Source organism: Paramormyrops kingsleyae, chromosome 21 (genome assembly GCF_048594095.1).
Source record: "Paramormyrops kingsleyae isolate MSU_618 chromosome 21, PKINGS_0.4, whole genome shotgun sequence".
In the NCBI taxonomy this organism is placed as follows: Eukaryota; Metazoa; Chordata; class Actinopteri; order Osteoglossiformes; family Mormyridae; genus Paramormyrops; species Paramormyrops kingsleyae.
Window position 1 is genome coordinate 6,155,186 of NC_132817.1, and position 13,726 is coordinate 6,168,911.

The following is a 13,726-nucleotide window of genomic DNA, read 5'->3' on the forward strand; positions in this document are numbered from 1 at the left end:
GTTTGGATAGTTTGCAAACCCTACAGGCTATTTACAAGGTAATAAAACTATTACATACATGTAAATGCGTATATTAATGCAGGAATGATGGTTCTTGACATAAGAAGGCATATATCACTATGCTATAAGCATATCTACTCACTTGTAGTACTCAAAACAAAATGTTGTATAATGTATAAAATGTTTATCCAGCCACAAAGGCCCAGCAGTTTCATCAGACCAGGACCATTTTCAGTGTTGTGTTGGTCCACCTTATCAGTTGTTGCACATGCAAATTTTCCGACTGGTCATTTTATGAGAAGATGTACAGTACTGTGCAAAAGTCTTAGGCAGGCAAAGAAAATGATGTTTAGATTATCCTCGTGTTGCTGTAAAACTATGATATTATGCCTGTCAAAGTGTGTCAGCTTAGCCATTTCAGAACCTCTGCTAAAATCACCCCAGTATTTGCAGTGACCGTCCAGTGCATCCATGTATTTTTTGACTTGGCCACTAGCACCTCATACAGCTAGTCAATCTCTCACTGACTTTTCAAACCAGTTTATTTTATTATTTAATTGAGCTGTTGGTGAAATTGAACAAAATCATGGAACGGCTGAGGTGCCCCTGAGGAGAAGTTTGGGAACTGAAGCGGTGTTCATCTAGCCATCCAACTAGATATCAGTAACTTTTTAGAAAACAGAAGAAATTCTTATTAGGTTTTATTGTGTTACTCTTAATTTGCACATGTTCTAATGTTAAATTGTGTTTTTTGTTCTAAGCCAAAGTACACTTGCTACCCAGATAAACAGCTTTAAACGTTTCTTTGGATTGCCTAAGACTTTTGCACAGTACTGTATATAATTCCATAGAGCTCAGATAGTGGCTCTTGAAATGGTCTCTGACCTATATGTTATCGTCCTTGGATGCTACATGCCAATCCAGCACGTAAAACACAGACAGACACATCCAGAGGAGCTTTAAGGGACCACTAATCTGAAACCGCAAGCAAAGGAAATCCACACAGCACAGCCATAAGAACATACACACACACAGCACAGCCATAAGAACATACACACACAGCACAGCCATAAGAACATACACACAGCACAGCCATAAAAACATACACACAGCACAGCCATAAGAACATACACACACAGACACACACAACACAGCCATAAGAACATACACACACACAGCACAGCCATAAGAACATACACATACACACAGCACAGCCATAAGAACATAGACACACACAGCACAGCCATAAGAACATACACACACAGCACAGCCATAAGAACATACACACACAGCACAGCCATAAGAACATACACACAGCACAGCCATAAAAACATACACACACAGCACAGCCATAAAAACATACACACACACAGCACAGCCATAAAAACACACACAGATAGCACAGCCATAAAAACATACACACACACAGCACAGCCATAAGAACATACACACACACAGCACAGCCATAAGAACATACACACACACAGCACAGCCATAAGAACATACACACACACAGCACAGCCATAAGAACATACACACACACACAGCACGGCCATAAGAACATACACACACACAGCACAGCCATAAGAACATACACACACACAGCAGACACACAGATGGTTTTCCTGAAATCCTTAAGGAATACAGTGAACTTCATTTGAATATGGTGATGAAGTGTCATTTTCTTGCCAATATTAAATAAATTATCCATTCAAAAAATATGTTTTACATCAGTTTAAAGTTACCCATAGAGATTTTTCCGGAACAGAAAAAGATGCACGTTGCTTGAACAAATATCCTCCTAATTTCGTTAGAATTTTTCTTTGATGTGGGTACATGTGGGTACATGTGAGTACATGTGGGTACATGTGAGTACATGTGGGTACATGTGGGTAAAATTAATGAGCACATTCTGGTGCTTTATAAAAATGTTTTCCACACTAAATCTCTAAGGATCCCTTGGACGGGGGGAGGGGCATGTGGGAGCTGTCAGGTGCTCAGGGCGGGCAGGTTGGTCAGCCGGGAGCGGCGCGTCTGTGGCTGGGAGCCCCTCCCATGCTGCAGCTGGATCACAGTCCCCGATTCCTCCATCAAGCCGGGCCGTGCCCCCCCACCGGGGCCGGTGGCACCATCTGTTTATATTAATAATCGTTAAGAATCTCTTAAAAAAACTTTCTGTGAATCACTATGATGTTTGTATCGTGAGTGACCTCATCACGGTTGCAGGTTTAGGCATGTCCCCCCCCCCCCAATTCCAGTCCTGGAGCACCAGAATGCAACACAGTTTGCTCAAACACATCTCAATCACCTAATTACCAGGTTAATATGGGTGTCTGAGCAGGGCAATCTACGAACTAACCATACAGAACCAGAACTGGGGACCCCTGATGTAGGGCATCCCTACATATATTTTATGTTAAACTCCCCAAACAGCTACAAGAGGTGTTACCTGCAATGCCGGAGTAGCTCCGCCCCCTGTGATTCTTACTGAGGTTCTCTTGGTTCTTGTACTCGTGGAGTTGAGCATGAACCAGCCTCAACTCGCTCCTCAGCTGGTTTATCTCTCTGATTAGCGAAACGTTTTCCTGCCCAGACGACATTCACATTTACTCACTGACCTGATGCTTTTACCCAGAGCAACTTACACTACAGCAAAGAGCTACAATTCATGTGGGGAGCTCCCTAGGATTTGAACCAACAACCTTTGCATCGTTAGCACAATACTCTTCTTATTTATTTACAGGAGCTCAACAAATATGTATCTGTGTGTAAAGTTATGCGGGAGACTAGATATTGTAACATGGCATAGTCTAAGCAAAATATTCGAGAAATGAAGAACAGAGCTTTACCCCAAAGATCTTAAGAACATAAGAACATGTTAGTACATCTTAGTGGATAATTGTTCCACTTCTATAGCTGAGTAATGAAACCATTTAAGCGTGCTACTGCATTCAAAGCTGCATCCATCCTTGGTCTTCCCCGTCTTTTGTTTGGATGAATACATTGTATCCTCCACCTGCAACCCCAATCTCCTCCCTCTCACCTTCATTATCTTGACATGCTCTGCGTGATGGACCTCCGATTCCTTGGCCAGTTTTTTCTGCAGGGAGGCCATTGTCCTCTCCATGTGCTCCCGCTGACGACTGTACTCCTTCTCGATATCCGCATCCATCGCCACAATATCCACCTGCAGCCACAAGTAACCCACCTTATGTGACGTCAGTCCCTGATCTATAACAATAATCCTGTATGTATGTGGGAGACCCAGCTCTGATGATGGCCACGCGGGTTCCTCACCAGATCAGACTGCTGCACATAGCGGTGGTACAGCTTGCAGATGCTGTCCTTCAGCTTTCTGGGCTCCTGAATGTGGCCGACGCAGTTGTGAAGGTCAGTCTTGAACCGGTCAACCAATGTCTCCAACTGACGTACCTGAATTAAGTCAACGGGGCAGGAATAGTCAAGAGACGTTCAAACAATCTTCCATGTATCACGTAACGGGAAGATTCACCAATACCAGGTTCCTGGTCGGACACGACTATGTTCGTGCCCACCTTCTGTATCTGGCGATGCGTCTCTGTTTCGCTGGTCTTCAGCTTCATTTTCAAGTCTGCGATGGTTAGGTCCAGCTGGGTATTCTGGTTCTGGAACTGCTCCAGTTCACCTTCCATCTGTCAAGGAAACACTGTGTATATCAGACTGAAACCCATTTTTAATTACGGAGAAGATATGAATCACAGTCAGGTAAGTCTGACACATCATCACCAGCCAGATGTGACGGTTCTATTGATTAACTCGTACTAGACCTGAGGTCTAGAAAGTAAAAAATCCAGCAAAATCTTGGTTTTGTCAGGGTCAGCCCCTGCTGTGGTCCTTCTGTGTCCCTTCCCTGCTTGACCAGCAGGTGTCGCTGGTCATCCCGTCCTTCATGTTAGTCTTTGTTCTCCCCAGTTACCTGTCTGCTCATGTAGCTCAATGTGTTGAGCATGTGGTTGTCTGTGTACTCCTGTGTTCGAATCCCACCTCCTGTTTTTGTATTTTGCTCCCTAGTGTTTCAGTTGAGTTTGTCTAGTTATTGTATTTGGTGATTTTGTAAATGGTTTTTGGTTTTGTTCCTTGTGCCCCTGCTTGTCTTTACCTGTCTGTAATTCCCCAGTGTTCTGATTCCTTGGTTAGTTCTTAGTTTCCTTGTTTAGTTCCTTTGAGTATTAGTTACACCTGTACCCCGTTTCCCTGGTCTTTCTTAATTAGCCTCACCTGTCCTGTGTTAGTCTCGTTACCCCTTAGTATTTTAGTTCCTGCTTCTGTTCAGTTCTCGAGTGGTTCATTGTGTGTGTGCGCGCACGTGCTGTTGTTGATTGTGTTTCATAGTTGATGTTAGCTGTATATCCGGTTTTTGTTAATTAATCCCTTTGTAGTTTTTGACCCCTCGTGGTCTTTTGGTTTTGTTGTGTTTGTACTGTTTTCTGTTTTGTTTAATAAACCCGTTTTTTTTTTTTATTCCCGGAGCCGCCAGTGGGTCGTCCGCCCCTTTTTGTGCCTGATGCCTCGCTCCCGTGCCCGAGCCGCCCGGAACCATGACAGGTTTGGATTTTGACATTCTGGACCTGAAATGAAATGTCCACCTGTGGACATACAGCAGATAGGAAATCATGGCGTTTGTATATGACGGGTTCTTCAGACACAGGCTGTGAATAAAAGGGGCAGTCGGGTGCGTTTCTGTAACATACAATGGGGACGACATGATCGTCTTGGGGAATCGGGCGGGATTCTCACCTCCCGAATCTGCCCCTTCATTTCTTTAATTTCGTTTTCCCTGGGCTCAATCTGTTTCTTCAAATCTTTGATCTTGTAGTCCAACACAAACTTGAACTTCTCCAGCTCCTGGTTCTTCTTCTTCAGATCGAAGATGCGCTTTTCCTTAAAAGGGAGCGGGTTACATTATCTTCAGCTTTTGCAGTCAGTGTAACAAGTAGCACATTAAAAATGCAAAAGTAACGAGGAATGAACTGCACAGGAACTCTGGCTATTTCCATAATAAAATGAATAAAATGCTTAATGTGTTATCATTGGTTTCCAGTCTTAGTAGACATTCTGACATGGATATTATATACAATTTTTTGTCTGCTATGAAAGTTCTAGAAAAGTGACCATATTGCGCTAGTTGAAATACAAAGGTGTCGTCTTCATTCTGCTGGTTGTCCCCAGGAACAGACCTTGTCCTGGATGGTCTCATCTCTCTCTTGAATCTCCTTCCTCAGTCCCTGAATTTCCTTTTCCAAAGACTTGATCACACCCAGGATCTTCTGCTCCTCCTGCTTCATCTTGTTTATATCCTGATTACGCCTGTCGGTCTCCTGCTGCACGCTGATGAGCTACCATGCCGTGAGACCGGGGCAATCGGGGAACAGTGAGCAGGGCTGGCGAAACACTCAGCTTCTTATATAATGTTGCTATCCATGGTTTGGAAACAGTACTTTCAAGACTTAAACTGGAGAAACTGAAATGTGATTAAATTCATGTCCTTTGAGGTTCAATTATAAGATCAAATAACTATGGGTGTCTTTCCGTGCGTGATTTACTATGATCTGCGTACAATGATTTTGAATATTTGTCATTTATTTCCCAGCACAGAATTTGTACAGTTATAAATAATCAGCAGAGGCTGAACATTGCTGTCATGCTGTGATGTTTACTCCGCCACGTTTACCTTCTTCCTCATGACTCCTATCTCCCCCATCAACTGCAAATTGGTGTCCTTCTCATCCTTGAGCTTCCTTTCGTACTTCAAGCGGAGGTCCTGGATTTCTCGCTCTCCATCCTCCTCCATCTGTTTATTACACTCCTCTAGCTCCAGAACCTTCTGCCCGGCATCACTTTGGTGCTGGAGGCCACACGGTAAGAAGCGGTCAGAAGCTTGGTTCGTCATAAATACCTTCATGCTCTCATGTAAACGCTACTGACGGCCTAATGTTGTTTATCAGAAGTAACGTTTGCTTATAACTCATTGCACTTCATTAACATTGTGATCTTGAAGTCGGTCATTAACCCTCCTGATCAGCCTAAGGAATTTGCGGTGCTTCTGTCTTTCAGGGTGATGGATGAAGCAAGATTCTCATGTAGGAGACACACTTCCTGCATAGTGCTTTCTGTCATTTTGTGCACCTGGACATAAGCTCACACATTAACCCAATCCTAGCCCCCGAGTAGCCCACCTGTTCCAGCGTGAGGAGACTCTCCTGCAGCTGGTCTCCATAAAACCGGGTCCGCTCCTCCAGCTCCTGGACCTTGCTCTTCTCCAGACTCTGCAGCTTTTGTTCGTAGTCCTCCTCCATGCGCTGGGACTTCAGCAGCAGCTCCTGGTATTTCTCATACTCCAGAATCAGCTTTTGGTTATTTGTGGACTCTGTGGGAATTTGACGGTACAAAGGCTGGTCCCAGTGTAAGATTGACTTGGCTACACAATCAGCTTTACCTAAACCCTGTGGGGAGTTATCCTGAGTGTGGACCTAGATCTAGGACACCTGCATCCTGAAGCTCTCGGGAGTGCCGTGCCGCCAGCTCCGCCATCGCCTCTTTGTGGACCAGCTCCTGCTTATCCTTTTCCGATCTCAGCACCTTCAGGGCACAGAAGTAAAGAGAAGCTGGTAAATATTGGCATATTTAGTGTGTAGCTATAGCTTAAAATATTTCTTACACTTTATCTTCACAACGTGACCTCGGCTGACCTGGTTCTTTGTTTCCAGCAGCTCAATCTGCTGAACGAACTTCCCCGTGAGCTCCTTGGTTTTCTCCTTGTAGTTCATGTCCTTCAGCCGGAGATGGTACTCATTCTCGATTTGCAGCTCATGCACCCTTGTCTTCAGCTCCAGCATGGCCTGGTTCTGCAGCCATACCACATTCGTATGCTGCAGCCAACCTGTTCCAGTACAACTGTGGCAGTTAAAAGAGAACATCTACCTTCTCCTCTAGGTCCAGCTTGGTGATGAGAGTTTCTTCAGCATAGTGGATCTCCTTGTCCCTCTTCAGACCCCATCCCTCCTTGTCAATGAGCTTCCAAATAAGAAGGCAGCCATCCTCCGAAACAGTCAGCAACATCTGGTCATTAGATGTGATGACCATCTGGCAACAAAGATCATCTGAATGTCACATTAGCATTAAGGACAATACAATTACAGCCATCAAGGCACAAACCTACAGTAACCTAACTTAGTATTTATAACCTAGCAAAATTGTAAAAGTCATGTTTTTGCATATGATATACAAAACTGCATATGACTTATTTACATGACACAGTAGGTTAAGGTTTGGCCTGAAACACGGTGGTCAACCTTCGTGATGGGGGCGGCGTGGCCCTGGTACTCAGTCCAGACATTCTTTACTGGTAAGGGGTACTTTATGGTCCGAATCGTTCCTGCAGAGGTGCCAGCAAAGAGCAGCCGTCCCGAGTGGGACATCGCAATGGTGGTGTAAAGCACATCCTCAGTGGGAATCTCTCTAAGGATCTGTCGGGGGAAAAAAGAACACTTTTTCATTAAGGTCCTCCTTTTATAATAATAATAATAAATTTTATTTCTAACGCACTTTTCATTAAAACAAATCTCAAAGTGCTACAAAGTAAAATGGTCAAAAACATTATGGAGTGGCTCAGTTTATCTTTGAATAATTTGATAATTTGTAATAATTGGTAACACTTTCTATGAATGCCATGTCTAAGAATCTATGAACACATTCATGACACATTATAATGCATTCATAAAGCATTATAAACATGGCTATAAGTATTTAAAAGGCGTAGCACATTATAGCCATGTTTATTATTAATTATGAATGCTTTACAAAGCTCGTCAATAATGCGCTATAAATATCTTCATAATGCAGTACAAAGGATCCTTAATTGTTATGCTGACCATTATAATGCATTATAGATGAGAACTTCATTGGAACTTATGAAGTATCATATTCAACGCTATAATGCCTTATGACTGTCATCTGGAGATGCTGTAATGTTTTATTAATTCTTATACCTACCATTATAATGCATCATGAAGGTACATTATAGTACATTATAGATGAAAGTTACAAGTTAAGTGTTACACAATAGTCTTATTTCACGAATATTGCACTACAGTGAGTGTTAACATGATTATGTCTATCATCCCAAAATTCCATCTTTTTGAAACATTGTTGCAGGGAGTTTATTCCTGAGGAATGCCACAGCGTTTGTATCACACCTGACAGTCCTGGATCTCCTTGATGGAGCAGTCACTCCCCGCGGCAAAGACGGTCTTGGCATCGGGGCACATAGTGACGCAGGAGTAGCTGCAGGACTTCAGGACGCTCTCGGACAGGCGCTTACCGCTGAGCGTGCTCCACTCGTACACTGCGCCATCCGTGCCACAGGACACTAGGCTGCTGTCGTCCTCACTCCAGATAATGGAACGCACCTGGCAAATGGAAAATATTGCTAGAAATGCCATTGTAGTGTCATTTTCCTTTCCATTACAACTCTTAATACTTGTAGTGCAACTCTGGTACCAGTAGTTGCTGTTCCTCCCCAAAAGGAGATTTAAACCTTTACATTTTTTCCAAGTTATTATATACTATATACTGTATATTATAACTTTGCACATATTTACATTTTATTTATTTAGCAAACACTTTTAGTCAGTGCAATGTGCACTTTTGAGAAAGCAGGGTCAGCCAATCCCTGGGGCAAGAAGAGTTTTGCACAGTGGCCCATTGGTGCAATCATTCCTCTCATACTGGGATTTGACCCGACGACCTTCCGATCACGAGCACAGCGCCCTAACCTGCTGAACCAGTGACTCACTGTATTTTTTTTTTTATCTCACCTTTCCATTATGACCCTTGAGGCTCAACGTGTTTTCAAACGTTACACTTGAATAGATGAGAATGATGTTGCCGTTGACAGCTGCAAACATGTGTCCCCCGTGACTGAAGGCGCACTGGAAGAAAAAGCACAGTACAGACCAGTCATGGCTGCCGTGTTTCGGGCACAGAAGCAGGGCTGGAAGCACACAGACGCTCACCTCCCTACAGCCACGGACACTGAACTCTTTGAAGGTCCTGATGTCGTCTGTGAGAAGGTTCATGAAGCACAGCTTGTCTGCGAAGCCCGTCAGCATGAAGATCCCCAAGGGGTGCAGGGCTACACTGTAGGGCTCCTCTTGGAAGCCCTTGTAGAGCTCCAGGGTGCTGGCAGAGTTGAGATAAGAGAGTGTCTCAGAGAAGCCCATCGAGCAAAGTACGGGGAAACATCTTCAGAAGGATCAACCACAGCAGACCAGTAAACATTTATTTCCCATAAAAAAAACATACTGTCCTGCTCTGTCATGCATAGCAGTCAAATTTCTTTTGTTATCTTCTTAAAAGTAAAATGGAATGAAGTAAGTCATTGAATGAACAGCACTAAATAGGATTAGTTGAATTCCTTTGCACAGCCAAGAACAGATCCGGATGGCTCTTCTTACTTAGACTCGTAATTCCAGATGCACACGGAACAATCCACGGAGCAGGTGGCCACGAGAGGCTTGCGGCTGCAGACGGACAGACCCGTGACGGCGTCCGAATGGAAGAAGTGCGAGAGGAACTCGAAGTGCACCTGTTCCTCCTAGCGAACGACACAAGGGAAGCCACCCACTGCGTCACTTCTGAGCTCGCTTCTCCATTGAGCTGACAGCGCCAATCACCAGCCCTACCTTACACATCTCTGCAGAAGACAAGGAGATGCTGTAGAGCTGCCCCGAGTCCGTGCTGGCCGCTAGTGTTTCCTCAGAAGGGCTGATGCACAAGGTGAGGATCTCCTGCTGCTTGGCCTGGCTGAACTCACTGATGCTGTGGTCCTCAGGGATCTACGATACGGCGCACATATGACGACAGCAACCATGGACATTCCGACTACTTCAACGACTGAGTGAGTCAAGCCGAGTCAATGTAATGCATATGAATACCAACACTTTACACTGAAGTTCCCTTCAAAAACATGCCTGGTTAATACACGCTAGAGGCCAAAATTGTGGAAACCCCAAGCATTTTTGGCATTACGCTTTAAAAAGTACTACACAAATATTAGGGTTAATGTTTGTAATCAATCAAAGAATGTCACAAATATCATACAATTGGACGATTAAATAAGTAACTGGAGTAACAGTCAAATAAAGTTCTACAATGTCTAAAAATTGGGAGTGTTTCCACAATTTTGGCCACTGGTGTAAAATACAGTACCAGTCAAATGTCTATACACACCTATTGAAAATCATTTGGTTTTCAACAAGATGATGACCCTAAGCAGACCTCAAGGTTATATTGTAAGTATCATTTTATGAATAAGGATAGAGATGGAGTGAGGTGACAGATGCCCTGGCCCTCACAATCCCCCCACCTAAATCCTATAGAGCTGGTCTGGGATGGGCTGGATCAAAGAGTAAGAACAAGGTAGCCAACTTGTGTCCAGAACTTGTGGAAGCTCCTTTGGGAATGTTGGAGAAGCATTCCAGGTAGATACGTATGGAAGCTATACGAAGAATCTGCAAAGCTGTCAAAGGGGGGGGGGGGGGGGCGTGTTTTGTGGAATCTAAAATATGAGAAAATTTTGAGATGCTGAACACAACTCTTGGTCATTGAAATATTTTATATATATTGCTTCTTTGCCTTGATGCCTTTTACCATAAATAAACAACAGCTAAGACAGAGACACCAAAAACTTTAAAAGCAGGGGTGTCCAGACTTTCGACTGGTACTGTGGCTGAATTGTACTGCTCCAGTTCACTTTACGATCACTGGATTACCAAATTACTGAACACAAATAAAAAGACAACAGGAAAATTACATTTTCAACATTATGTCTTTCAGAGCACAATAATTATTCTGGTGGTTTTTTCCCCCATGCAATCATACCGAATGAAATAGGCAGGTCATTATGATATCTTAAATAATGTAAAACTCTGGGAAAAAGTGTTCTTTGCAGTTGGCATAATGGAATTACCAGAATCTCTCTGGTTTTAATATAATCTTTCTCTTCAGTTTTTTCAAACAGGCAGACCGCCCCCTTTCCGGCGGAGCACGCAAACCCTCTGGAGTAGGCCACGATGGATGTTATGCGAGCATCGCGGTCAGCTTCTATTAAGGTTGAATCTTTCTGCTTCCTACCGTTGACAGAACTGAAAGGCAAAAAGACACGCCTTGTGTTCAAACAGCCAGATGAACCCAGAACTGCCCCAATGAGAGAATCCACCCCCCACCTTTCAGCGTCCTGCATGGGGAAGCTGGCTGTTACACTGAACTCCCTCCTCAGGTCTCCTGAGTCGAACACCATCAAGCTCCCCGCGTCTGTGCCCGCGATCACCCGCGTCTTCGACATCCAGCCGTGTGCAAGGAAGTTGTGTGACTCCAGCTTAGGGGAGCTGGACTGCTTCAGCGATCCCTCAAAGTAGTGGAGAAGCTTGAACACACCCTTTCCACTGACGCAGATCTCAGTGTGGTTCTCAGGATTGAAGCTCACCTGAACCAGAAAGGACTTCTTAAAGCTCATGTGTTTCTGCTGCAGATGCCTTCGAAAAAGTGTGCACTACGATAGTAATTTCCATCTTAACATCTACATTTTAAATTTAATGTATGTCCAAAGTTAACTCCCTTAATATCACACCTTAATATATAAGGAGGTGACTGGAGATGCTGGTAATAATTTTAACCTTTTTACCTGGTATATAGGGTTTGTAACCCCACCAGTTTTGACTGTGGCCATAACCCTTTGCTTCTCCCACATCCAATAGAAAAGCGTCCAGTCGGGATCCCCAGACTGCCCGATGACGTATTTGGAGTCGGTGGAGAACGCCATGCACACGAACTGCCGCACGAGGACGTCCCCCCCGCCGAGCACCTTCCGTTTCCGGCTCGGATCCTCGCGCAGGTCGTACACACTGATGGTACCTTCGTCAGCGCACTCTGACACCGCCAGATAGCGCCGATTAGCGCTGATGGCTATAGCACACATGCCGCTGCTTTTCTCTTTACCTAGGAGACAAAAAGTCTACATTTGCATATAACTTGTGTTTAATTCTGACATTCATAATATTTCTTTTGCTTGTACTGTGATTTAGATTTTTTTTACCAGTCATCCTGTGAGAAGTATTCTTTAGTGTGATTGATTTTTCTCTACCTGGGATAAACCTTTGCCATTTCAGATCAATATTGTGGCACACGCAGTGGTTTCCGGCTGGATAAACGACGGTTTGGTCATCCAGAAAGCAGAGGTTGTTGGCCACATCAGAGCGCACCCCGAAGATGTAATGGCTCTGAGCTACAACGGAGCTCATCTTCCAAGTGGCTTGTCTTTATGGTCCACTTCTTAAAGAAGGGGTACATGACGTCACCGAAATGTAAAGCGAAAGGATACGATATAATGAAATTTTGATGCAGATGAACTCAACAGCCCGACAGAGCTGACGTACTTAATCATTAATAATAGCCTAATATAGTTTGCATACAATAGCTGATATTACACAACACGCGGAACTCATTTACAATATAGAAAGTTGAGATATTTAACTCATACATTTCTCTTGCTCGATTAGTCAGCCAGTCACTTAAGTTATAAATAAGTCTTTACTACGCTACCATTCCTGTTTAACTGCATTACATTTCTCACAAACCTGATTAGATCCAATCGTCCGATCAGCCGTCCGCCTCTTAAATTTTAATTTATTAGAAGTATTTATCTATTGTTAGCTAGTTTCCGCGGCTGTGCCGCCAAGCCGAGCAGTTTGGTTGGCTTCTACCGTCACCATAGTAACGCCCTCTGACACAAACCTGGGGAGAGCAACGTCTGGCATGCAGCTTGTCCTGCGCGACACTGGGCACAAAGGAGGCTGTACGTCTACTTCATGGTATCGGACGGTGTTCGACAAAGTCAAGAAAGACTCGGAACCTCCACAACACCAGCCCACCACCACCAAAGAAAACTTTCAGATGACACATTGGATCTTACACTTAATAAATTTCATACAATTAGCGTGTAGCATAGCGGGATGGGTTCGTGGCAGCCCCACGCGACCTGAGCAGGATAAGCAGGAGATGGGTGGGAGGATAGATAGATAGATGGATGGATGGATGCTCTGTGCTGTTTCAGCTTCTGAAATCAGGAAACAGAAGTCCTTAAGAACATCGATCATGACCAGGACTGAGAGACTTAGCAGGAGTTTCTACCCCCAGGCCATAAGGTCTCTGAACCTGGACATGCCATTGCACCTCACACACTGATTGTGGTCTTGTACCCCTCACCATATCCATACTGTTAAACTGGCCACTTTTTATGTCTGTGTCACCGTTCATTTTGAACATACTTCTCTGCTTGCATTTTAGCTTTTTGCACTGTAACTTTAGCATAATTGGATTAGACTACAAAAGAGCGCGTTCAGGATGCATTTCGCTGCATGTTGTACTTTGTATAACTATGTATGCGACAATTAAGGAATCTTGAATCTTGGATGAAATAAAAACGCACCGTGCCTACCCTCTAGTGGTAGTGGTGTGTTCCGAATCAGGCAAAACATGAAATCCGCAGTGAAAACCAATGAAGTATACTCGTGGTGATATAACTTCGTTTCTTTTCTATAACCAAATTTTATGACTATATTATTATCAAAGTAGTCGTTAAATTGGATATTTCTGGTTTCTTTGTAATTATCGATATTGACGGAAATTT

General features: G+C 43.8%; 1 protein-coding gene across 4 annotated transcripts; it reads right to left on the reverse strand.

Annotated features, from left to right (window-relative positions):
- Positions 1-1,719: 1,719 nt before the first annotated feature.
- On the reverse strand, positions 1,720-12,338 carry cfap57 (cilia and flagella associated protein 57). 4 transcript variants are annotated; one of them, XM_072704402.1, is made up of 22 exons: positions 12,182-12,338; positions 11,723-12,036; positions 11,265-11,524; positions 11,009-11,183; positions 9,723-9,875; positions 9,495-9,634; positions 9,054-9,219; positions 8,856-8,969; positions 8,235-8,447; positions 7,332-7,505; positions 6,961-7,122; positions 6,729-6,884; positions 6,525-6,618; positions 6,216-6,406; positions 5,711-5,884; positions 5,217-5,375; positions 4,777-4,920; positions 3,555-3,671; positions 3,298-3,432; positions 3,044-3,187; positions 2,450-2,585; positions 1,720-2,132 (listed from the first exon to the last, which is right to left on the reverse strand). In XM_072704402.1, exons 1-22 carry the CDS (start codon positions 12,336-12,338, stop codon positions 1,990-1,992), a joined length of 3,621 nt encoding a protein of 1,206 aa, XP_072560503.1. In that variant the 3' UTR covers positions 1,720-1,989. The 4 variants fall into 4 exon arrangements, with proteins under 4 accessions (XP_072560503.1, XP_023674336.2, XP_072560504.1 ...); XM_023818568.2 differs by having other exon boundaries at positions 11,009-11,524; XM_072704403.1 differs by lacking the exons at positions 4,777-4,920; positions 5,217-5,375 and having other exon boundaries at positions 11,009-11,524.
- Positions 12,339-13,726: the final 1,388 nt, after the last annotated feature.

What these genes read in the sequence shown, in the direction of transcription:
- cfap57 (XM_023818568.2), bottom strand. Translation starts at nt 12,338, where the DNA reads ATGAGCTCCGTTGTAGCTCAGAGCCATTACATCTTCGGGGTGCGCTCT. An exon ending in ATGGCAAAGGTTTATCCCAG is followed by an intron (nt 12,037 to 12,181) that starts GTAGAGAAAAAT and finishes TTTGTCTCCTAG; the next exon opens with GTAAAGAGAAAAGCAGCGGC. An exon ending in GTGTCCGTGGCTGTAGGGAG is followed by an intron (nt 8,970 to 9,053) that starts GTGAGCGTCTGT and finishes TTTTTCTTCCAG; the next exon opens with TGCGCCTTCAGTCACGGGGG.